General features: G+C 30.5%; 1 protein-coding gene across 1 annotated transcript; it reads right to left on the reverse strand.

Annotated features, from left to right (window-relative positions):
- Positions 1 to 12,821: 12,821 nt before the first annotated feature.
- LOC142225212 (uncharacterized) lies at positions 12,822 to 18,009 on the reverse strand. The gene is made up of 3 exons (XM_075294987.1): positions 17,062 to 18,009; positions 14,848 to 17,011; positions 12,822 to 14,785 (listed from the first exon to the last, which is right to left on the reverse strand). The coding sequence occupies exons 1-3, from the start codon at positions 18,007 to 18,009 to the stop codon at positions 12,822 to 12,824; spliced, it is 5,076 nt and encodes a 1,691-aa protein (XP_075151102.1).
- Between the last annotated feature and the right edge of the window lie 7,458 nt (positions 18,010 to 25,467).

The following is a 25,467-nucleotide window of genomic DNA, read 5'->3' on the forward strand; positions in this document are numbered from 1 at the left end:
ATGTGGTATCACAATGGACTGAATAGTCTAAGTGAGCCTGATACATCGGGCTGCCACCTCACCTAACCTAACCTACCAAAACGGTGACCCATACACAACATATTCAGCACACCTATTTACTCCAAAGACCTAGCATATCGGTAAGAAACACGGCCTGTACTTTGCGACCAACTAAATGTATAGCTAGAACTAAATCTTTTCGAATCGTTCACAAATTAGTTTTTATTTTCATTAGGGTGACCACTTTCATTGTGGTCTCCTTATCTCAGAATTCCCCGCGTATCGCAAACTTGAGAAGATATTCTCCAGCTCCAAATATTGAAAGAATTTCAATCGCAATCTAATCAAGTAAATTGATGACAATGCACCAAAAAACAAACAAAACGAAATGAAGATACCAACTTTCACCATAACCACAAAGATGAACGTAAATCGGCTTAAATGTTTCGAGTATTCCTTTTCCTACTGCCTTAAGTATGTAAATGCCCTTAGGCAATATCTCGTATATCTCGAACCACCAAAAAATAAATTCCAAATGAATCTTTTGCATGGCCCCAAGAGATAAACATACCCCCATTGCCATTAATGTATGCGCGTGTTAGTGGCTATAGTCCCAGAAGATAGAAGACATTTTTGTCTTGTTTTTGGAATATTGGTCATCAATGGCTTTAGGAATGGAATATTGGGGAGATGGGATCTAAGATGTTGTGGCCCCCCATGTTGATAGGAATTGTGATGCGTTGTTGATATTGACTTAAGGTGATACTTTGTCAATGAACACATCACCATGGAAACCCTATGGGCAGAGATTTTTCTTTCAAACATACCCACACACATTGGATTTTGATGCATATGTATAGATAATCGGACTTTATTAGTATTACGAATTAATCTTTGGCCATTATCGATGTCATTAATGTCAGCAGTATGCCTGAGGATTTTTTTTTTGTTTCTCTTCTGTGGTAACCTTTTTGGTCATATGGCATAGTGTGGTTGGAGATGGGATTTCTTGTACTAAGGACGAATCTCAGTGTCAAAAAAATGATATCAAGAAGAAATAATGTCATTAGTCATTCAAATGAGTCGTTTTTGTATTTCGCTCCAACTGAATATATATACAGACTAATATGTAACCAAACGAAAATTCTGGAATCGTAAATTGTTTTTGCTCATGGAAAATCTCTGGACTTTTTCTGAAAATGAAGAAAGTCTAGTAATTGTTCCAGAAATTTTTTCATATATGTGTTACACAATTTAATCACAAAATTCAAATTTCAATTAAAAACAAAAAAAGAAGAAATGTGAAACACTAATGTCGTGTTGCTGTATACAGAACAATGAGCCCCATCGTCATTTTCCTGGCGCCAGGATAATGATCCTCAAATAAAACGCTTCATAATGAATATGAGTCCTATGACACTAAGCTCCAACAAAATGTAACTGAAGTATGAATATCGTCCTCAAATTAAAATTAGGCCTTATTTTCACTTTTGATTTAAACGACTGTGTGAAAAAGAACCCCAACAAATGGAAAATTAAGTATGAGTACGCAAAATTTAAAATGTGTATTACATCAGTAAATTGTATTGTGTATGTTCCTACACTTAGCCTTAAAAAATGCATCCACATAAGTCAGTTTATATTCGCGTTAGGGCTCTGTCTATAGAAGAAAGTCATAATCCCAAGTGGAAAGCCGGTCGCTAATTTCAATTTGACCACATAAGAAAGTTTGAAATGCCGGCCGAAAGTCGGTCATTAATTTCACTTTGAAATTGCGTTAGCCCATTTTGGACTTTGGCCAAAGAAGAACTTAGTAAACCCCGGACCAAAGGCGACCAGTTACATCACTTTGGAATATGGTTAGCCACCTATGGGTTGTCTCCATAAGTGAAAATCTAAAACGCGGCTAAACGCTTTCTCAAAATTTTATTCCTATAGAAAATTTTGCCAAAATTTTATTTCTATAGAAAATTTTGTCAGAATTTTATTGGTATGGACAATTTTGCCAAAATTTCATTTCTATGGAAAAGTTTGTCAAAATTTTAAATCTATAGAAAATTTTGTCAAAATTTTATTTCTGTAGAAAATTTTGTCACAATTTTGTTTCTATGGAAAATGTTGTCAAAATTTTATTTCTATAGATTTTTTTTTTCAAAATTTTATTTGCATAGGAAATTTTGTCAAACCTTTAGTTCTATAGAAAATTTTGCCAAATATTTATTTCTATAGAAAGTTTTGTCAAAATTTTATTTCTATAAAAAAATTTTGCCAAAATTTTATTTCTATAGAAAATTTTATCAGAATTTTATTTTTATAGAAAATTTTGCCAACATTTTATTTCTGTAGAAAATTTTGTCACAATTTTGTTTCTATGGAAAATGTTGTCAAAATTTTATTTCTATAGAATTTTTTTTTCAAAATTTTATTTACATAGGAAATTTTGTCAAACCTTTATTTCTATAGAAAATTTTTCCAAATATTTATTTCTATAGAAAGTTTTGTCAAAATTTTATTTCTATAAAAAATTTTGTCAAAATTTTATTTCTATAAAAAATTTTGTCAAAATTTTATTTTTATAGAAAATTTTGCCAAAATTTTATTTCTATAGAAAATTTTGTCAGAATTTTATTTCTATAGAAAATTTTGTCAAAATTTTGTTCCTATAGAAAATGTTGTCAAAAGTTTATTTCTATAGAAATTTTTTTTCAAAATTTTATTTGTATAGGAAATTTTGACAAACCTTTATTTCTATAGAAAGTTTTGCCAAAATTTTATTTCTATAGAAAATTTGGCTAAAATTTTTTTTCTATAGAAAGTTTTGTCAAAATTTTATTTCTATAGAAAATTTTGTCAAAAATTTATTTCTATAGAAAATTTTGCCAAATATTTATTTCTATAGAAAATTTTATCAAAATTTTATTTCTGTAGAAAATTTTGTCACAATTTTGTTTTTATGGAAAATGTTGTCAAATTTTTATTTCTATAGAAAATTTTGCCAAAAGGCTTTTTCAATAGAAAATTTTGTCAGAATTTTATTTTTATAGAAAATGTTGCCAAAATTTTATTTCTATAGAAAATTTTGTCAAAATTTGATTTCAGTAGAAAATTTTGTCACAATTTTGTTTCTATAGAAAATGTTGACAAGCTTTTATTTCTATAGAATTTTTTTTTCAAAATTTCATTAGCATAGGATATTTTGTCAAACCTTTATTTCTATAGAAAGTTTTGCCAAAATTTTATTTCTATAGAAAATTTGCCTAAAATTTTGTTTCGTTAGAAAATTTTGTCAAAAATTTATTTCTATAGAAAATTTTGCCAAAATTTTATTCCTATAGAATATTTTGTCAGAATTTTATTTGTATAGAAAATGTTGTCAGAATTTTATTTGTATAGAAAATTTTGTCAGAATTTTATTTATGTAGAAAATTTAGTTTAAATTTTATTCATGTAGAAAAATTAATTTAAATTTTATTTCTATAGAAAATTTTGTCAAAATTTTATTTCTATAAATAATTTTGTCAAAATTTTATTTCTATAGAAAATTTTGTTAACATTTTATTTCAACAGAAAATTATTTCCCAATTTTATTTGTATAAAGGATTTTGTCAAAATTTTATTTCTATAGAAAATTTTGTCAACATTTTATTTCTACAGAAAATTTTGTTTCTATAGAAAATGTTGTCAAACTTTTATTTCTACAGAAATTTTTTTCAAAATTTCATTTGCATAGGAAATTTTGTCAAACCTTTATTTCTATAGAAAGTTTTGCCAAAATTTTATTTCTATAGAAAATTTGGCTAAAATTTTGTTTCTTTAGAAAATTTTATCAACAATTTATTTCTATACAAAATTTTAACAAAATTTTATTCCTATAGAAAATTTTGTCAGAATTTTATTTGTATAGAAAATTTTGTCAGAATTTTATTTGCATAGAAAATTTTGTCAGAATTTTATTTCTACAGAAAATTATTTCACAATTTTATTTGCATAGAAAATTTTGTCAAACCTTTATTTCTATAGAAAGTTTTACCAAAATTTTATTTCTATAGAAAATTTGGCTAAAATTTTGTTTCTTTAGAAAATTTTATCAACAATTTATTTCTATAGAAAATTTTAACAAAATTTTATTTCTATAGAAAATTTTGTCAGAATTTTATTTGTATAGAAAATTTTGTCAGAATTTTATTTGTATAGAAAATTTTGTCAGAATTTTATTTGCATAGAAAATTTTGTCAGAATTTTATTTGTGTAGAAAATTTTGTTAAAATTTTATTTCTATAGAAAATTTTGTCAACATTTTATTTCTATAGAAAATTTTGTTAAAATTTTATTTCTACAGAAAATTATTTCACAATTTTATTTGCATAGAGTATTTTATCAAAATTTTAATTCTACAGAAAATTTTGTCAACATTTTATTTCTATAGAAAATTTGGCTAAAAATTTGTTTCTATTGAAAGTTTTGTCAAAATTTTATTTCATTAGAAAATGTTGTCAAAAATTTATTTCTATAGAAAATTTTGCCAAAATTGTATTTCTTAGAAAATTTTGTCAGAATTTTATTTGTATAGAAAATTTTGTCAAAATTTTATTTGCATAGAAAATTTTGTCAGAATTTTATTTGTATATTATTTCTATAGAAACTTTTATCAAAATTTTATTTCTATAGAAAATTTTATGAAAATTTATTTCTATAAAAAATTTTGTCAAAATTGTAGTCCTATAAAAAAATTTTGTCAACATTTTATTTCTATAGAAAATTGAAGTAGCTTTTAGTTGGAGAGGAATATTTAGCAAAATCTACCAAAACATTAACAAATCCCGTAATATACTAAAGAGTAAAATCTACCGAATTTCTACCAACTGTGGCAACCGTACCCAGAGCCCGGCCCTGAGTAACATTGAAATCTATGAAGTTTTTAAAATATAGAATATCAAGTTAGATCTGTAATTTTGAAATGGCAAATACTGTCACTACCGGAACTGTGCTATATTTAATAACAATTTTGTCTATCCATTGTCCCATTTTCATTTATAGATTAATTTTTCAAAAATACAAGGTTTTGTCCCCATCAATGTATCCTTCTCAAAATACGTAGGCCTACTTAACGGAGCACAAATGCGTCAAACCTATTTATAAATTGATGTCTTTAGTCCTTCAGACTATGGCCTTCGTCAGTTGTCTTTGATGTTTAATGATTCGTTTTGTCGAATTTTAAAGAGTCTCTATTAAATCATCATTGTAGTACTATATTTACTCAGTGATTACTTTGTCATCACTTCTCTAATAGGATTGTACTTTAACGAGTTCCCATATTTAATTAGAAGCCATAAATATACCTTTGGCTTAGTATACTAGCACAACGACCACTACAATAAAAGGGAACAAATCAATTGAAATTGAATGGTAACGAAGTGGAGCACGTGCCATTTGCCATCTCTTACATTCCTCTCGAGTTTATTTCAATTTTATTGTGTGGACCAACAAACTCATTTACTCAACCACACACAAAAACACATCCATAAAATTGAACATAAAAGGACTCACGTCAATTGAAGGTCCTTTCAATCATTCTATTCATGCAAACTACAACGACGACATTGACGATGACGACAAGCAAACAAAACCTTCAAAAACTATGACGAATGCGTGCGTAGTAACGTCTATAGCAATTACTCTTACCCAGGCAAAAAATTATTTTTTGTTTTTGTTGTAGTATCCTTAAATTTAAGTCACAATTCATGTTAGAAGTGATCTTTAGAGAATCGAACATGAGTGGTAAGAAAATAATTTGCCATAGGTAAAGTGGGAAATCGTTATTATAGGTCTTCTGGTATCGAAACAAAATATGGCATATGATTGTTTTCTTGGTGAGTTTTATAATGTATTGCCATAACAACGGTGGTTGACACGAAGTGTTAACAAGTTCACATTGGCATAATTATCAGAATAGAAAATACATTAAAGACACTAATGATCTTTATGAATAAGAGTATATTCAGTGTTGGCAATTTTTGACAAAATTTTCTATAGAACTACTAAATTTTGAAAAAATTTTTTGCACAATTTTTTATAAAAAATAAAATTTTTACAAAATTTTTTATAAAAATACAATGTTGACAAAATTTTCTATAGAAATAAAAGTTTGACAAAATCTTGTATAAAAAAAATTTACGAAAAAAATTTTATAGAAAAAACTTTACATAGAAATAAAATGTTGACAATGTTTTCTATAGAAAAGAAATTTTGCAAAAAATTTCTATACAAAATTATTTCTATAGAAATAAAATTTCCTAAAATTTTCTATAGAAATAAAATTTTGACAAAATTTTCTAAAGAAATAAAATTTTGACAAAATTTTCTAAAGAAATAATATTTTGACAAACATTTTCTATAGAAATAAAATTTTGAAAGAATTTTCTATAGAAATAAATTTTTGACAAAATTTTCTACACAAATAAAATTTTGACAAAATTTTCTACACAAATAAAATGTTGACAAAATTTTCTATAGAAATAAAATTTTGGCAACATTTTTTTTTATAGAAATACAATTTTGACAAACTTATCTATAGAAATAAAATTTTGACAAAATGTTCTATAGAAATAAAATTTTTACAAAATTTTCTATAGAAAATAAAATTTTTACAAAATTTCAATAGAAATGAAATTTTGGCACAATTTTCTACTGAAATAAAATTTTGACAAAATTTTCGATAGAAATAAAATTTTTCAATTAATGAATTGTTGATTGAAACGAGCTCGAGGTCTGTATTTTTTAATTTATTTTTTTATTCAATATTTCGTCTTTTCATTGAAAGACTTCATCGGGAAAATTATTGAAAACAACAAAAATATTACACCCACTATTGAGTAGAACCTAACGACACAGCGTCTGTTGTCATAAAATTTTGACAAAATTTTCGATAGAAATAAAATTGTGAAAAAATTTTCTATAGAAATAAAATTGTGAAAAGATTTTCCATATAAATTACATTTTGACAAAATTTTCTATAGAAAGAAAATCTTGACAAAATTTTCTATAGAAATAAAATCTTGACAAATTTTGGCTAAATTTTCAATAGAAGTGAAATTTGGACTAAATTTTGTAAAGAAATAAATTTTTGACCAAATTTTCTATAGAAATAAAATTATGAGAAAATTTTTTATAGAAATAAAATTTTGGCAATAAATTCTCTATAGAAATAATTTTGACAAAATCTTCTATTGAAATAAAATTTTGACAAAATTTTCTATAGAAAATAAAATTTAAACAAAATTTTTACAAAATTTCAATAGAAATGAAATTTTGGCAAAATTTTCTGTTGAAATAAAATTTTGTCCAAATTTCCATAAAAATGAAATTTTGACAAAATTTTCTATTTAAATAAAATTTTGTCAACATTTTTACAAAATTTTTATAGAAATAAAATATTGACAAAATTTTCGAGAGAAATAAATTTTTGACATAATTTTCGATAGAAATAAAATTTTGACAAAATTTTCGATAGAAATAAAATTTTGACAAAATTTTCGATAGAAATAAAATTGTGAAAAAATTTTCTATAGAAATAAAATTGTGAAAAAAATTTCCATATAAATTAAATTTTGACAAAATTTTCTATAGAAAGAAAATCTTGACAAAATTTTCTATAGAAAGAAAATCTTGACAAAATTTTCTATAGAAATAAAATCTTGACAAATTTTGGCTAAATTTTCCATAGAAGAGAATTTTGGACAACATTTTGTAAAGAAAAAAATTTTTGACCAAATTTTCTATAGAAATAAAATTATGAGAAAAATTTTTATAGAAATAAAATTTTTGCAAAATTTTCCATAGAAATGAAATCAGGGCAAAATTTGAGAAAATTTTCGATAGAAATACAATTTTGAGAAAATTTTCTATAGAAATAAAATTTTGACAAAAAAATTCTCTATAGAAGTAGTTTTGACAAAATCTTCTATTGAAATAAAATTTTGACAAAATTTTCTATAGAAAATAACATTTTTACAAAATTTTCTATAGAAAATAAAATATTTACAAAATTTCCACAGAAATGAAATTTTGACAAAATTTTCTATTTAAATAAAATTTTGTCAACATTTTATATAGAAATAAAATTTTTACAAAATTTTTTATAGAAATAAAGTGTCGACAAAATATCTATAGATATAAAATTTTGAAAATTTTTTTTTATAAAGAAATAAAATTTTGACAAACATTTTCTATAGGAATAAAATTTTGAAAGAATTTTCTATAGAAATAAATTTTTGACAAAATTTTCTACACAAATAAAATTTTGACAAAATTTTCTACACAAATAAAATTTTGACAAAATTTTCTATAGAAATAAAATTTTGGCAAAATTTTCTATATAACTAAAGTTTTGGCAACATTTTTTTTTATAGAAATAAAATTTTGACAAACTTTTCTATAGAAATAAAATTTTGACAAAATTTTCTATAGAAATAAAATGTTTACAAAATTTTCTATAGAAAATAAAATTTTTACAAAATTTCAATAGAAATGAAATTTTGGCACAATTTTCTACTGAAATAAAATTTTGACAAAATTTTCGATAGAAATAAAATTTTGACAAAATTTTCGATAGAAATAAAATTGTGAAAAAATTTTCTATAGAAATAAAATTGTGAAAAAAAAATCCATATAAATTAAACTTTGACAAAATTTTCTATAGAAAGAAAATCTTGACAATATTTTCTATAGATAGAAAATCTTGACAAAATGTTCTATAGAAAGAAAATCTTGACAAAATTTTCTATAGAAATAAAATCTTGACAAATTTTGGCTAAATTTTCCATAGAAGAGAATTTTGGACAAAATTTTGTAAAGAAATAAAATTTTGACCAAATTTTCTATAGAAATAAAATTATGAGAAAAATTTGTATAGAAATAAATTTTTTGCAAAATATTCCATAGAAATGAAATCAGGGCAAAATTTGAGAAAATTTTCGATAGAAATAAAATTTTGACAAAAAATTCTCTATAGAAGTAGTTTTGACAAAATCTTCTATTGAAATAAAATTTTGACAAAATTTTCTATAGAAAATAACATTTTTACAAAATTTTCTATAGAAAATAAAATATTTACAAAATTTCCACAGAAATGAAATTTTGACAAAATTTTCTATTTAAATAAAATTTTGTCAACATTTTATATAGAAATAAAATTTTTACAAAATTTTTTATAGAAATAAAATGTCGACAAAATATCTATAGATATAAAATTTTGACAATTAATACTCAGCACCTTCATAATCAGTATCACGTGCACCCAGAATGGCTTAACAAGGATGTTCCTCTCTTCATTTCTATCGCACAATGACCAACAAAATCTCCGTCTCTCAAAAAATACCAAGGTGTCGATCATCCCAAGGCGACGTTGACATATATATATAAACCAGTATTTGGCTTGTTGTGCGCCCTATCTTCTTCATTTCATAGTAAAATCTACCAGAACGCGTCCTTTGGAATATGTCCAAGCCGTATCCTAAAGTGCGAATTACCCCGTCGTACAAGAACTGCGCAAAATATTTTTTATACAATTTCAAAATAAATTCTTTTGAAGTGAAAATTAAGTCCATTTCCCGAAGAGCATGTTTGTTTACTGTCATATGGCGTACACAATGCTATAATGGAATACATCTCAGCTATGATTTTAATAAAACTCTGATTTATAGTCCCAAATTTCCCTATTTGCAAAGTAGAACAAAATTTTACAAAAATTTTAATGAATTATTTCACATATTGGTCTTCAGAATGGTGAAGGGTCGAATATAGTTGGACCCGGCCTACCGTAGAATTTTCATTATTTTCATTTGAATTGGTAATAGTTCGTATCGTTGGCCCCTTTGTATTATGGCGTTTTCGATTCGCAAAAAATATGTTGCCTTGGTGTTACCCTTCTTTTTTCCTTATTGCATTTTCGACCAAATGATAGCTTCATTACAAAGTTATTTTTCATTCCCAATATTGTGAGAGATACAGGATCCAAAATCTTTCACAGTGTCCTTCATATTTTGCACCTTTTTTCAAAATCAAAATCGCCATTAGTCAGTCTATCATACTAAGGTTCTAAGTAGCAATCCGATGGACATACATATCAAGTCTACTTTTCATTTCATCAAATTACTGAAAAACCACAATCATTCAAATGGTTTATAATTCACAATCGTCGTAAGATCTTTATTTGCTTTTCCACTACACTTATATCACTAATTAGAGACAAATAGGTTTGGAAAAAATTCAATCAAAAATTTCCATAAGTCACTTATGTGACTTCTCCCTTCAATTAGTGGCTGTGATATGTTGAACGACATCAACTTCAAGACAAACACCTCCCATTCGCAGAATAGACAGGTCCCATTTGTATTCTGGTTATAATTGGCAATTTTCATGATTAACATAGAACAGGACATCAACTTGTTAGTTCGAAAGACATTGAAAACATTCTCACCGATATCACACGCACATATATATAGGTATATAGAAAAATACAAATTGTATGCAAAGGTGGGTTGAATTGTCATCACGATTGCCACTCTTACCAAAACAAGAAAAGTTTACCAAAAACCTACCAAATTTAAACAAAAAAATGTGTACAATTTTATTTTTTTTTAGCAAGTTTAGCTTGCTCCAAAAGTTACCACAAAAAAGCAGAAGATTTTTTAAATGTTTTATATCTATAGAAAATTTTTTTAACATTTTATTTCTATAGAAAATGTTGTCACAATTTTATTTCTATTGAAAATTTTGTCAAAATTTTATCTCTAAAGAAAATTTTGTCAACATTTTATTTCTATAGAAAATTTTGTCTAAATTTTATTTCTATAGCAAATTTTGTCAAAATTTTATTTCTATAGAAAATGTTGTCTAAATTTCATTTCTATAGAAAATTTTGTCTAAATTTTATTTCTAAAGAAAATTGAGTCTAAATTTTATTTCTATAGAAAATTTTGTCAAAATTTTATTTCTATAGAAAATATTGTCAAAATTTTATTTCTATAGAAAATGTTGTCAAAATTTTATTTCTATAGATAATTTTGTCTAAATTTTATGTCTATAGAAAATTTTGTCTAAATTTTATTTCTATAGAATATTTTGTCAAAATTTTATTACTATAGAAAGTTTTGTAAAATTTTAGTGCTATAGAACATTTTGTCAAAATTTTATTTCTATACAAAATTTTGTCAAAATTTTATTTGTATAGAAAATTTTGTCAAAATTTTATTTCTCTAGAAACTTTTGTCACAATTTTATTTCTATAGAAAATTTTGTCAAAATTTTATTTCTATGGAAAATTTTGTCAAAATTTTATTTCTAAAGAAAATTTTGTCTAAATTTTATTTCTTAGAAAATTTGTCTAAATTTTATTTCTATAGAAAATTTTGTCTAAATTTTATTTCTATAGAAAATTTTGTCTAAATTTTATTTCTAAAGAAAATTTTGTCTAAATTTTATTTCTAAAGAAAATTTTGTCTAAATTTTATTTCTATAGAAAATTTTGTCAAAATTTTATTTCTATTAAATATTTTGCCAAAATTTTATTTCTGTAGAAAATTTTGTCAAAATGTTATTTCTATAGAAAATGTTGTCAAAATTTTATTGCTATAGAAAGTTTTGTCAAAATTTTATTTCTATAGAAGATTTTGTCAAAACTTTATTTCTATAGAAGATTTTGTCAAAATTTTATTTCTATAGCAAATGTTGTCAAAATTTTATTTCTGTAGAAAATTTGTATTTCTATAGAAAAATTTGCTAACATTTTATTTCTATAGAAAATTTTGCCAAATTTTATTTCTATTGAAATTTTTGACAAAATTTTATTTCTATAGAAAATTTTGTCAAACTTTTATTTCAATAGAAAATTTTTTTCAACATTTCTTTTCTATAGAAAAATTGGTCAACATTTTATTTCTATAGAAAATTTTGTCTAAATTTTATTTCTGTAAAAAATTTTGTCAAAATTTTATTTCTATAGAAAATTTTGTCTAAATTTTATTTCTATAGAAAATTTTGTCTAAATTTTATTTCTATAGAAAATGTTGTCTAAATTTTATAGCTATAGAAAGTTTGGTCAAAATTTTAGTGCTATAGAAAATTTCGTCAAAATTTTATTCCTATAGAAAATTTTGTCAATATTTTGTTCCTATAGAAAATTGTGTCAAAATTTTATTACTATAGAAAGTTTTTTCACATTTTAGTGCTATAGAAAAATTTGTCAAAATTTTATTTCTATAGAAAATTTTGTCAATATTTTGTTCCTATAGAAAATTGTGTCAAAATTTTATTTCTATAGAAAATTTTGTCAAAATTTTATTTCTATAGAAGATTTTGTCAAAACTTTATTTCTATAGAAGATTTTGTCAAAATTTTATTTCTATAGCAAATGTTGTCAAAATTTTATTTCTGTAGAAAATTTGTCAAAATATTATTGCTATAGAAAATTTTATCAAAATTTTATGTTGAATATTGCAAATAAAAACACATTTAAAATGATTTATTTTTTGCTCATTATTCATGCTTTATTCCGAGTGGACTGTATTGATTTAATATCCTAATGATACTGATTTTAAACATATACAAAAAGAGTTGAGATGCCATTACACATATAAAATCCAATTGAGTGAGCATATAAAATTCAATGAGAGTAAATATAAAGCTCAAATGAGAATAGAACATAGAGAGATCAAATGAGAGTTAAAATATGAAGAGAATTCAAGTAAAATAAAAATTTCATCAACAGTGTTGCATTTATGGGAATGGTTCCTCAACATCCCGGGCGGCCCTGAAACAGCGTTTCAGAATATGGGAAGCTTGACTATCTTAACGATTGGTCTGGTCATCGTTCCATGAGAAGTTGTTACTTGCACCGCTCTTGTAAGGCCATCTTTTCCGGGGAATGTATCAGTAACACGACCCGTAATCCACATAGCAGGGGGTGTGTTGTCCTCTTTCATGAGGACAATGTCATCTATCTTGATATTTGGTTGGACATCTCTCCACTTTGGGCGTTGCTGAAGTGAGGTTAAATACTCTCGACTCCATCTTCGCCAGAAGCCTTGGTACATACACTGCACCTGTTGCCAATAGTCAAGCCGATTCGTTGGTAGTTCAATCAAATTACCCTCAGGTACCATGGTAGTCGGCCTGCCTATTAAGAAATGAGAAGGAGATAAATAGTTAGTATCGGTGTCTGAGGCGAACCCCAGTGGTCGTGAATTGATGACTGCCTCCACCTGAGCTAGGAGGGTGTGCATTTGTTCGAACGTCAATATAGCTGTACCAATAACTCGTCGGATGTGGAGCTTGACCGAGCGTACTCCCGACTCCCATATTCCACCCCAGTGTGGTGAATAAGGGGGAATGAAAATCCAGTTTATGCCTTCTTTTGCTAAGGTTTCAGTTACTATCTGGTTGTGGTCATCCGCTTGAAGTTGTCTAAACATGTCATTTAGTTTCCGCTTTGCGCCGACAAAATTCTTTCCGTTGTCGCTATAAATGTTGCTGCATTTGCCTCGGCGCGAAATAAATCGGCGTAGGGCGGCCAAGAAACCTTCAGTACTAAGGTCGGTCACCAATTCCAAGTGGATAGCCGATGTCACCATGCACACGAAGAGGCATATATATCCTTTTGATGTCTTAGAATTTCTTCCACTATGTATTCGTAGTGTGATGGGACCCGCATAATCACATCCTGTATTTTGAAACGGAAAAGCTTGTCTGACACGCACTTTTGGTAAATCAGCCATACGTTGTTGTGTAATATGTCTAGCGTGCCTGAAACATTTCAAACATTTATGCGTAAGTTGCCGAATTAAATTTCTTGCTCCCATAATCCAATAAGTTTGGCGAACTATCACAAATAGCGTTGAAACTCCAGGATGTAAATTTTTTATGTGCTCCTCTTTAAGTATCAGAATTGTAACTTCATGCTTCTTCGGAAGAATTATTGGGTGTTGAATCTCAGATAAAAGTTCTGAATTTGAAATGCGTCCACCAACTCGCAACAGTCCGTTCTCATCGATGTATGGCGAGAGTTTAACCAGTTCAGAGCTTTTACTAATTTCCCTTCCATTATGCAAACATGTAATTTCCGCGGAAAAACTTCTCTGCGCCATTCTAAGACATATAATTCTTCCTTCCTGGATCTCTTCAGATGTTAGAAATTCTGCAGGATTTCTAATCTTATGTACACGCAGGTTAATAAATCGCTTCACATATGCCGCTATTCGTATAAGTTTATACCAGTGTGAAATATTCTTTGCAATTGTTTCCAGGGGATGAGTTGCTTTTATAGTAGTGAGATTTACTACATTCTCCACAGTGGCTTTCATCTCTGCTAGTACGTCCGCGTTATCAAATGAAGCTTGTAATTTCTCCATATACATGTCTTGTTGTCTGTTCCTCAAAAATGATGGACCATTCCACCACAGATCCATATCGAAAAGTTGATCAACCATTAAACCTCGAGACGCAACATCTGCCGGATTTTCCTTGGTGTTGACGTGTTTCCATATATTTCTTGGCAGTGTCTCTAAAATTTCAGCAGTGCGATTTCCTACGAACGTCTTCAATTTGGTTGGCTGAGTGGATAGCCATGATAGGACCACAGTAGAATCACACCATGCATGTATTGTTTTCCGCTGATGAGGCAATGATGCAATTATTGTTGACATTAAACGTGTTAAAAGCAGCGCACCGCATAATTCCAATCTCGGTAGCGAGACTTGCTTCAATGGTGCCACACGAGTTTTTGATGCGACTAATGATACGTGAATATTTCCATCTTGGTCCTCCATCCTGCAATATACCACTGCTGCATACGCTTTGATGGAGGCGTCACTAAATCCATGTAGCTCAATGATGGCACATATCGGGGTAATTTCAAATTTGTAAGATTCCGTAAATCGTCTCTATATCTAAGCCAAGTGTTTGCCAAGTTTGTCGGTAGAGGTTGATCCCACTCCAAATTAAGTAGCCACAGTTCCTGAAATAAAATCTTGAATTTCACCACAATTGGGGAAATTAAGCCCAAGGGGTCAAATATTCTAGCGACGTCGGATATGACCTTCCTCTTCGTTGCACATCGAGAATTGTCCAGATTTACTTTATATCCAATGCTATCTTCGCTCGAACACCAATAAATTCCGAGCACTTTTGTTGAGCTGTCTTGACCTGGGATTAGAAAATGTTCCTCGTTCCTTGCTTGTGGGCGAATTTCCTCGCAATTAGACACCCATTTACTGAGCTCAAGTCCGGCACGTGAAAGTAAATCAATTAGTTCCTTACGATTTGCCATAAGTTCGTCCCGCGTTGGGGCTCCAGTTATCACATCGTCAACATAGAAATCTTCAAGTAGGATTCTTGATGCGTTGGGATGAGATTCTCTGTAATCCATGGCCAATTGTTCCAAAACTCGGACCGATAAATACGGCGCAGGAGCCGTCCCATACGTAACGGTACATAGCTGATAGTGTTTCAGTTCTTCACTGGGATCCTCTCTCCACAAAATTCGCTGAAAATCTCGATGTTTCTCCGCCACCCATATCTGGCGAAACATCTTGATAATATCCGCCGAGAAAACGAATTTTTGAAGCCTAAACCGGAAGCATACAGCAAATAAATTACGTTGGATCGAGGGCCCAATGTGGAGGCTGTCATTCAGGGAATTATTGTCCAAATCCTGAAATGATCCGTCAAATACTACACGTAATTTAGGCCCAATAATCGGGTGATGTGGTAAGTAAAATAGACGACCATCCTCCACGTCTACTTCCTGTGGTGAGAGTTCACGCATATGTCCTAAATTATAATATTCCTTCATAAATTCTGTGTATTTTCGCCGCAATTCCGGGTCTCTGAGTAATCTTCGTTCGGTGGCGTTAAACCTCTTGAGCGCACCTTGAAATGTATCGTTGAATGTAATATCCTTATCCTTGAAAGGTAATTCGACAATATAACGCCCATCAGTATGTCTAGCATGTGTTTTTTGAAAGTGGTGTTCCACCAAAGCAAATTCGCTATCCTGCTTCTTAAAATCGCCGGTTTCCTCAATTTCCCAAAAAGATTTTATGGACCTGTCTATATCTACCAATGACAGTAATGCCGAAGACGATCTACCTCGTTGATTTGAGGTATCCAATGAAGTTACCACCCATCCAAAGACTGTTGAAACTGCTATAGTCTTACCATCATCATTCAGAACCTTCTCTTGTGTCAATATATCCCAAATGTAGTCTGCTCCAAGTAGAATGTCTATAGGATTTGACCGATAAAATGCCGGGTCAGCCAGTTGAAGTTTATCCAAATGTTTATGATCATAATTTGTAATGGTATTTCTAGGTAATGATGATGTTATACGACTTAGAATATGAACTTGAGCATTAATAACATGAGATGAATTCCTTGACCTAATATGAAGCTTGCTATGACCATGAGTTGATTCAGCCTTTACCGATGAAATTCCGGAAAGTGAGATTCTTGAGCTATTTCTTGGTAATCCTAAACGTTTAATACAATCCTCAGATATATATGATAATTCCGACCCAGTATCAAGTAATAAACGACATGTTATTAAATCTCCCTTGCAATTTCGGACAAAAACTAACGCTGTAGGTAGGATAAATATAAGATTTTTCTTGATAGACGATGTCCTAGCCGTTTGAGATATGATTGTATTCAGTGAAATTTGATGGGTATCCTCCGAGTCTGCATTCATGTCTTCTGAAGTTGATTCTTCAGAAGAAACCGCAATATGAGCCCGCTGAGATGAGGCTTCTTGACCATAGTGCAGTAATGTATGGTGATTCCGCTGGCAGGTACGGCACTTTTGTTGTGATTTACAATTGTAGGCACTATGCCCCTTACGAAGGCAATTAAAACAAAGAATATTATCCTTAACTAACTTACGACGTTGCTCGACTGATAATGCAAGAAAATGTGAGCATTTGTGCGTTTGGTGGGCATCTGAGCCGCAATCATTACAATTCTGTTGAACATTTGTGGAAACCAATGAAGAGATGAGATTCGTTTGTGTACCGTAGATTTAGGTGTAATATTTTTATCAAGTTCCAATTCTTCACAGCATCTATCCAAAAATTTCAAAAAATTATCTACAGTTGGCTTCGATTCATTACGGGAATGTTCAGTCCATTTGCGACGGGATTCTGAGTCAATCTTGTTCTGTAGTATATATATTAGCCAGTGATCACGCTCTCTATAATCTATGGCGTCCAAACCTCTTAAAACTTCATTTGCCGTATCAGAAATCTGCCGCAACTTAAATACATTTCCCTCTTTCATGGGAGAAAGAGCCATAAATGTTTCTATATATGAATTTACGATATGGCGAGGCCTATCAAAACGCTCCTTAAGACGATCCCATGCCGTTGTGTAAGATGCGTCCGAAATCTGAATGTGCTTAACAAGATTTGCCGCGTCGTCTTTGAGTAAAGATTTCAAATAATGAAATTTCTGTACATTCGAAAGATTTGGTTTGGAGTCTATTGCGCTAACAAATAAGTCTTTAAATGCTGGCCATTCTTTATAATTTCCCGTAAATGGTTCTATTCTTAACTTTGGTAACTCCCCGTCCATGTTACGAGTAGTCACAGGTGTGTCCAGCCGTTGTAGTAAATTTGAATGTTGTTCCATGAGACGTGAAAACATTTCATTCTGTGGTTCTGGTGTTGATTGACGAGGTCCAAGTGATCTTAACATTCGATTAAGCATAGCACGACTATGTAGATATTTTTCCTCGTAATCCAAAATATCACGCTCAGGATCAACGAAACCTTCTTCTCCTTCAAACGCATATAACTCGCCTACCAATCTCATTAATTCATTCCAAGCTATTTCCAACCGGGCCAGGCGAGACTCAATCTGCTCAGAAAATATCTCTTCAGGGGGATTTTCTACAAATGTACATGCCCGTGTAATCGCACCCTTTTCTAATCGACATTTAGATAATATGGCCTTCATTGTCATTGTCATCTTAAAACGAAACAAATATTCAAATGCGTACTTACTTTGCGATGAATTTTGTTGTCTAGTGTATTTAAACAAAAACCTTGTTGCTTTGTGTTATGTATATTTTTCTCAAAGTCTATAATCCTTGTTGTCTTGTGTATGTAGATATACAAACCAAACTATTTTTTCTTGTTTTTTCTTTTTATCGATTGTTGTTTGTGTCTATGTGTTTTATCAGGTATCCACCGCCAATTATAACAACCGAAAAAACACCCTTAACATCGAAGTATATAAACAAACCGAGCTCTCACATAGAAACATTGAGAATAAAACAAAAACAAAACACCAGTAAAATTTATTCTCTCTACTCGAATGTATTTTTCTTAATACAGAGCTCACAACCCGAATGTAAATAAACCGAGCTTTCTCTCACTGCCCAATTGTGTACTCGCACAACTATAGATCTGCCGCAGAGTAATATGTACAAGCGCAGCAATGTATTCTCTTTTTTATACTCTCAATAGCTTGTCGCAAAGCTTTACCATTCAAGAATTTCACAACGACGGTTAAAATTCAAAATTGTGCTTTTCGCCGTAAAGCAAATTTGAAGCTCTTTGTACACATTCACACTTGCGATAGTATTTGTGTTGATTTATTTTCCTCATAAGGAGTATACCGAACCGACCTCAGTTGTGTGCGTCGTTTTCTTTTTCATATACTTCTTAAACTTCGTTGTTTATGTTGTAGCCACACCGAATGAATTTCATTACAACACAATTGTTTTTGTTTTCTAAAACTATGTGGCGTTTCTTTGCCAATATTTATATATATAATTTTGAGTCGCTCACTGCGCGACTGCGTTCATAATATTTTCTACCACTTCACCAATTGTGCATGTTTGTATGCTTAGCCGCTTGCTCATGCGTACGTATGTATGAATGTTTGCTTTCCTTACTATTTTATGTTTTGTATGTATGTTTGGTTACAAATGTGTGCTTTACTTTGTATGTTTACCATTGTGTGTATGCTTGTATAAAATACCATTGATATTTTTATTTTTTCTTTACAAACACACGTACTTCATTAACCACACGAATTGTGTTCTTCACTATTATTTGTATGTCTTGCACTGTATGTATGTTTACGAATATTTAAATGCTTTTAATGTATACTCCACGAAATAAAACAAATGCGTATTGCGTTTAGATGAACGCCCGAAAGTAGTAATTTGATTATCCCTGGAACCCGAAAGAGTCTGATAAGCCGTGTCCAATGGAGCTACGTTTGTCCAGAGGAGCTTCTAAAACCGAATTGTTCTGCTATGATTCACTAATACATTAATGTGTAACCAAACTCCACTTAATTTGTAACCAAAAATCCACTTATTCCATTATCTGGCGAGAAAGGACCAACAAATGTTGAATATTGCAAATAAAAACACATTTAAAATGATTTATTTTTTGCTCATTATTCATGCTTTATTCCGAGTGGACTGTATTGATTTAATATCCTAATGATACTGATTTTAAACATATACAAAAAGAGTTGAGATGCCATTACACATATAAAATCCAATTGAGTGAGCATATAAAATTCAATGAGAGTAAATATAAAGCTCAAATGAGAATAGAACATAGAGAGATCAAATGAGAGTTAAAATATGAAGAGAATTCAAGTAAAATAAAAATTTCATCAACAGTGTTGCATTTATGGGAATGGTTCCTCAACATTTTATTTCTGTAGAAAATTTTGTCAAAATTTTATTTCTATAGAAAATTTTATTAACATTTTATTTCTATAGAAAATTTTGTCAACATTTTGTTCCTATAGCAAATATTGTAAAAATTTTATTTCTATAGAAAATTTTGTCAAAATTTTATTTCTTTAGAAAATTTTGTCAAAATTTTATTTCTAAAAATGTGTATCTATAGAAAATATTTTCAACATTTAATTTCTTTAGAAAAATTGGTTAAAATTTTATTTCTATAGAAAATTTTGTCAACATTTTGTTCCTATAGAAAATATTGTCAAAATTTTATTTCTATAGAAAATTCTGCCAAAATTTCATTTTTATAGAAAATTTTGTCAAAATTTTATTTCTGTAGAAAATTTTATCAAGATTTTATTTCTATAGAAAATTTTGTCAACATTTTATTTCTATATAATTTTTTTAAAAATGTTGTTTCTATATAAAATTTTGTCAAAATATATATATTTATATCTTTAGAAAATTTTGTCAACATTTTATTTCTATAGAATATTTGTCAACAATTCTTTTTCTATAGAAAATTTTATTTCTGATTGATTATCGTTGACCTTTTTATTTTATTTTTAAGCAATACTTATCATAGTTTCGGCTATAGGTCGTTTAAAAATATAAGATTGATGTTTTTATTTAAATTTTATTTCCAATATTTCGGTTGACTTCGTCAAAACCGTTTTCAAGGATTTATTCTGGTGTGCACAGCTTCACACTCTGTTTTTGTCAAAATTTTGCCAAAATTTTATTTCTATAGAAAATTTTGTCAAAATTTTATTTATTTATTCACCTTCGGGCCATACTGTTTCACCGTAGAGACTTTCGGGCCTACAGTTCCACCACGGCGACCTTCGGGCCTGCTGTTCTCCACAAAGACCTTCGAGCCTACTTTTGCCACTATAGAGACTTTCGGGCCTATTGTTCAACCATAGATAAAACGGAAGATCTCATCAGCAGTTCCAAATTACCTTCACGTATATGAATAAACAATTTCCCGGTCAACTACAAATCTACGGATACCCAACGTCCTAATCGCCAACCAGCCGCGGCCAATCATCGAATGCAACAGTTTCCAACTATCAATGAACCATCTACTACCGAGCCGAAGCGAAGGTTTCATCCACCACCGATCATCAAGAATCCGATGGACTCATCAACGATCCAAATCTCTCATCAACTAACGATCATCAAGGAACGGAAGAATTGAAGTACTTGCAGCGTGTCTATTATCTACAAGGCGAACTATTTTTCATCTCTGCAAAAATTATCTATAAATCAACGACATTTCACGTGCCTGCTCCTATCAGCTCCTGCACTAATAAATTAATTTTCGTGAGGCCAAAGGTTTCTTGTCATCAAAATAGGAATGCCTTAATACTTTTATAGGACTTTCGTGTAGAAAAAAGCCGAATACATAAAAATCTGTTTCCTAGAATCAAGTACGCAAAAGTCATATTTAAACAAGTAAGGAAAGTCTAAAGTCGGGCGGGGCCGACTATATTATACCCTGCACCACTTTGTAGATCTAAATTTTCGATACAATATCACATCCGTCAAATGTGTTAGGGGCTATATAAAGGTTTGTCCCAAATACATACTTTTAAATATCAGTCGATCTGGACAGAATTTGATAGACTTCTACAAAACCTATAGACTCAAAATTTAAGACGGCTAATGCACTAGGGTGGAATACAATGTTAGTAAAAAATATGGGAAACATTTAAAGCAATTTTAAGGAAACTTCGCAAAAGTTTATTTATGATTTATCGCTCGATATATATTTATAAGAAGTTTAGGAAAATTAGAGTCATTTTTACAACTTTTCGACTAAGAAGTGGCGATTTAACAAGGAAAATGTTGGTATTTTGATCATTTTTGTCGAAATCAGAAAAACATATATATGGGAGCCATATCTAAATCTGAATCGATTTCAATCAAATTTGGCACACATGACTATATTACTAAGTGTACTCCTAGTGCAAAATTTCAACCAAATTGGGCCAAAACTCTGGCTTCTGGGGCCATATAAGTCCATATCGGGCGAAAAATATATATGGAAGCTATATCTAAATCTGAGCCGATTTCAATCAAATTTGGCACACATGACTATACTACCAGTTGTACTCTCCTTGTGCAAAATTTCAAGCTAATCGGGATAAAACTCTGGCTTCTGGGTCCATATAAGTGCATATCGGGCGAAAGATATATATGGGAGCTATATCTAAATCTGAATCGATTTCTTCCAAAATCAATAGGGTTCTATTCTGACCCAAATTAGGAACATGTGCAAATTTGAAGGCGATTGGACTTAAATTGCGACCTAGACTTTGATCACAAAATGTGTTCACAGACAGACGGACGGACGGACAGACGGACATGCTTATATCGACTCAGGGACCCACCCTGAGCATTATTGCCAAAGACATCATGTGTCTATCTCGTCTCCTTCTTGGTGTTACAAACATATGCACTAACTTATAATACCCTGTTCCACAGTGTGGCGCAGGGTATAAAAAGAATTGTGTCTTAAAAGTCCCTTACTTGAATTCTCAGCTTCTTTGGCTCGGAATCGACACCAAAGTTATTAGTGTAAAGATCAATTTTTTTTTTTGTACCGGACATGTTGTTTTTCAGTATGGAATCCACTTTGACCTGGCTAAAGTCCAGTCATTTAACCATCAACATCTGATTTTATTTCTTTAGTATTTACAGAACAGGTTTGTCTGAACCTAATATCGTTAAAGAAAAAAAATGTGTATTTTATTTTTACTATTCATGACTACTCAATTTCGCTCCGACCCATCTTAGTGCACATACATACACATATGTAACTCAATTGTATGTTTATATTTTTTCTTATATTTTGTGTATTTTAGTATGGGGTGACTTTCATTTCGCATGAAAACTCCCATTCTACCCCCTCTCCATGCACAAATGGTAAATGTTTGCTAATATAAGCGGGTTTTCTACGAACGTAATAGCTTCTTTTCTTTGCCCAAAATGGGATTTCCTATTGAATTCGTTACGCATTTTGCCATTTTCTAAGAAAACCTAGATGTCTGAAGTGTAGTGTGTCAACAAATATAACTGTCCAAGAAACAACACAACACTCAATTAATTCGTGAATGGACATTTTACAATAGCCTGCTTTTTTGGCCTATGAGAGGATAAATAGGAAGAAAATTACGGTCAAATATTTGTTACAAATATCTTTTCAAAAAATAGTTGATATCCAAAACAAAATAATTAACAACAAATCGTAATAAAATTAAAAAAAATAGTAAAATTTCACTAAAATGGCTCCATTATTAAGTGTTATTCAGGGTGGCTAATACCACAAGATAAAGAAGTCTAAAGTCGGGCGGCGCCGACTACATTATACCCTGTACCACTTTGTAGAATCACATTTTCGATAGCATACCCAATGTGTTGGGTGCTATATATAAAGGTTTATGTTCCCAGGTTGGCTGATAAGTCCCCGGTCTGACAGATGGCGTCGCAGAATTAAATTCATATTATTTTTATAAAGTATCAACCTTCAAATGATTCGTGTCAAAATTTGACGTCTGTAAGTAAATTAGTTTGTGTGCGTCTTTTGTGAAGCAAATTTTGTTATTTTGAAAAAAATTTAAAAAAGGGAATTTCGTGTTTTGATAAAATACTGTTTTCTGAAGGGGAAAAATACGGTGGAAGCAAAAACTTGGCTTGATAATGAGTTTCCGGACTTTGCCTCAGAGCAACCAACAATAATTGATTGGTATGCAAAATTCAGGCGTGGTGCAATGAGCACGAAGGACGGTGAACGCAGTGGACGCCCGAAAGAGGTGGTTACCGACGAAAACATCAAAAAAAATCCGCAAAATGATTTTGAATGACCGTAAAATGAAGTTGATCGAGATAGCAAAGGCCTTAAAGATATCAAAGGAACCTGTTGGTTATATCATTCATCAATATTTGGATATGCGGAAGCTCTGTGCAAAATGGGTGCCGCGCGAGCTCACATTTGACCAAAAACAACAACGTGTTGATGACTCTGAGCGGTGTTTGCAGCTGTTAACTCGTAATACACCCGAGTTTTTCCGTCGATATGTGACAATGGATGAAACATGGCTCCATCACTACACTCGACAGTCGGCTGAGTGGGCAGCGACCGGTGAACCGTCTCCGGAGCGTGGAAAGACTCAAAAGTCCGCTGGCAAAGTAATGGCCTCTGTTTTTTTGGATGCACATGGAATAATTTTTATCGATTATCTTGAGAAGGGAAAAACCATCAACAGTGACCATTATATGGCATTATTATATGACATTATATAATTTATCGGCGGATAGATATGATATATACGAAAATTTAAATCATTCTTACAAGTTTTCGACGTAGCAATAGCCACTTTACAAGGAAAATTTTGGAAAATGTTGTGGTCATTTTTTCCGAAATCAGAAAAACATATATAGGAACTATATGGGAGCTATATCTAAATTTGAACCGATTTCAACCAACTTTGGCATGCATAGTTATAATGCTACTTCTACTCCCCGTGCACAATTTCACGTAAGTCGGATTACAACTTTGACATCTGTAGGTTAGGTTAGGTTATGTGGCAGCCCGTTGTATGAGGCACACTTAGACTATTCAGTCCATCATGATCCACATTGGTGAACTTCTCTCTTATCACTGAGTGCTGCCCGATTCTATGTTAAGCTCAATGACAAGGGACCTCCTTTTTATAGCCGCGTCCAAACGGCGTTCCACATTGCAGTGAAACCACTTAGAGAAGCTTTGAAACCATCAGAAATGTCACCAGCATTACTGAGGTGGGATAATCCACCGCTGAAATACTTTTTGGTGTTTGGTCGTAGCAGGAATCGAACCCACGACCTTGTGTATACAAGGCGGGCATGCTAACCATTGCACCACGGTGGCTCCCCTTTGAAATCTATGGTCATGTGAGTGGAAATCCGACGAAAGATATATATGGCAGATGTATCTAAATCTGAACCGATTTCAACTAAATTTGACACACTTAGCTACAATATTAATTCTACTCTCTGTACCAAATTTGGAGCAAATCAGTGCTTCTGGGGAGCTATATCTAAATCTGAACCGATTTCAACCATATTCGGCACACATTACGACACTATTGCACTCCTTGTGCAAAATTTAAAGCAAATCAGGATGAAATTCTTGCTTCTGGGACCATATAAGTGGATATCGGACGAAAGATATATATGGGAGCTATATTTAAATTTAAACCGATTTCAACCAAATTCGGAATGCTTAGGTACAATGTTAATTCTACAATCTGTGCAAAATTTAAAGCAAATTAGCGCAAAATTCTGGCTTCTGGGGCCATATGAGTATAAATCGGACGAAAGATATATATGGGAGCTATATATAAATCTGAACCGATTTCAACCATATTCGGCACACATTACGACACTGTCGATTGCACTCCTTGTGCAAAATTTAAAGCAATTCAGAATGAAATTCTGGCTTCTGGGGCTATTTTAGTAGATGTCGGGCGAAAGATATATATGAGAGCTATATCTAAAACTGAACCGATTTCGTCCAAAATCAATAGGGTTCTATTCTGAGGTATTTTGAACCATTTCCGTGCAAGCGGTACTTTGGTAGTTTTTAGTGCCAACATTACTCTCCAAAATACCCCAGATTTAGGTTAGGTATAGTGTTATCCCGATATTTTTAAGCTCACTTACAC

The sequence above is a fragment of the Haematobia irritans genome, chromosome 2 (assembly GCF_050003625.1).
Source record: "Haematobia irritans isolate KBUSLIRL chromosome 2, ASM5000362v1, whole genome shotgun sequence".
NCBI classification, from domain to species: domain Eukaryota; kingdom Metazoa; phylum Arthropoda; class Insecta; order Diptera; family Muscidae; genus Haematobia; species Haematobia irritans.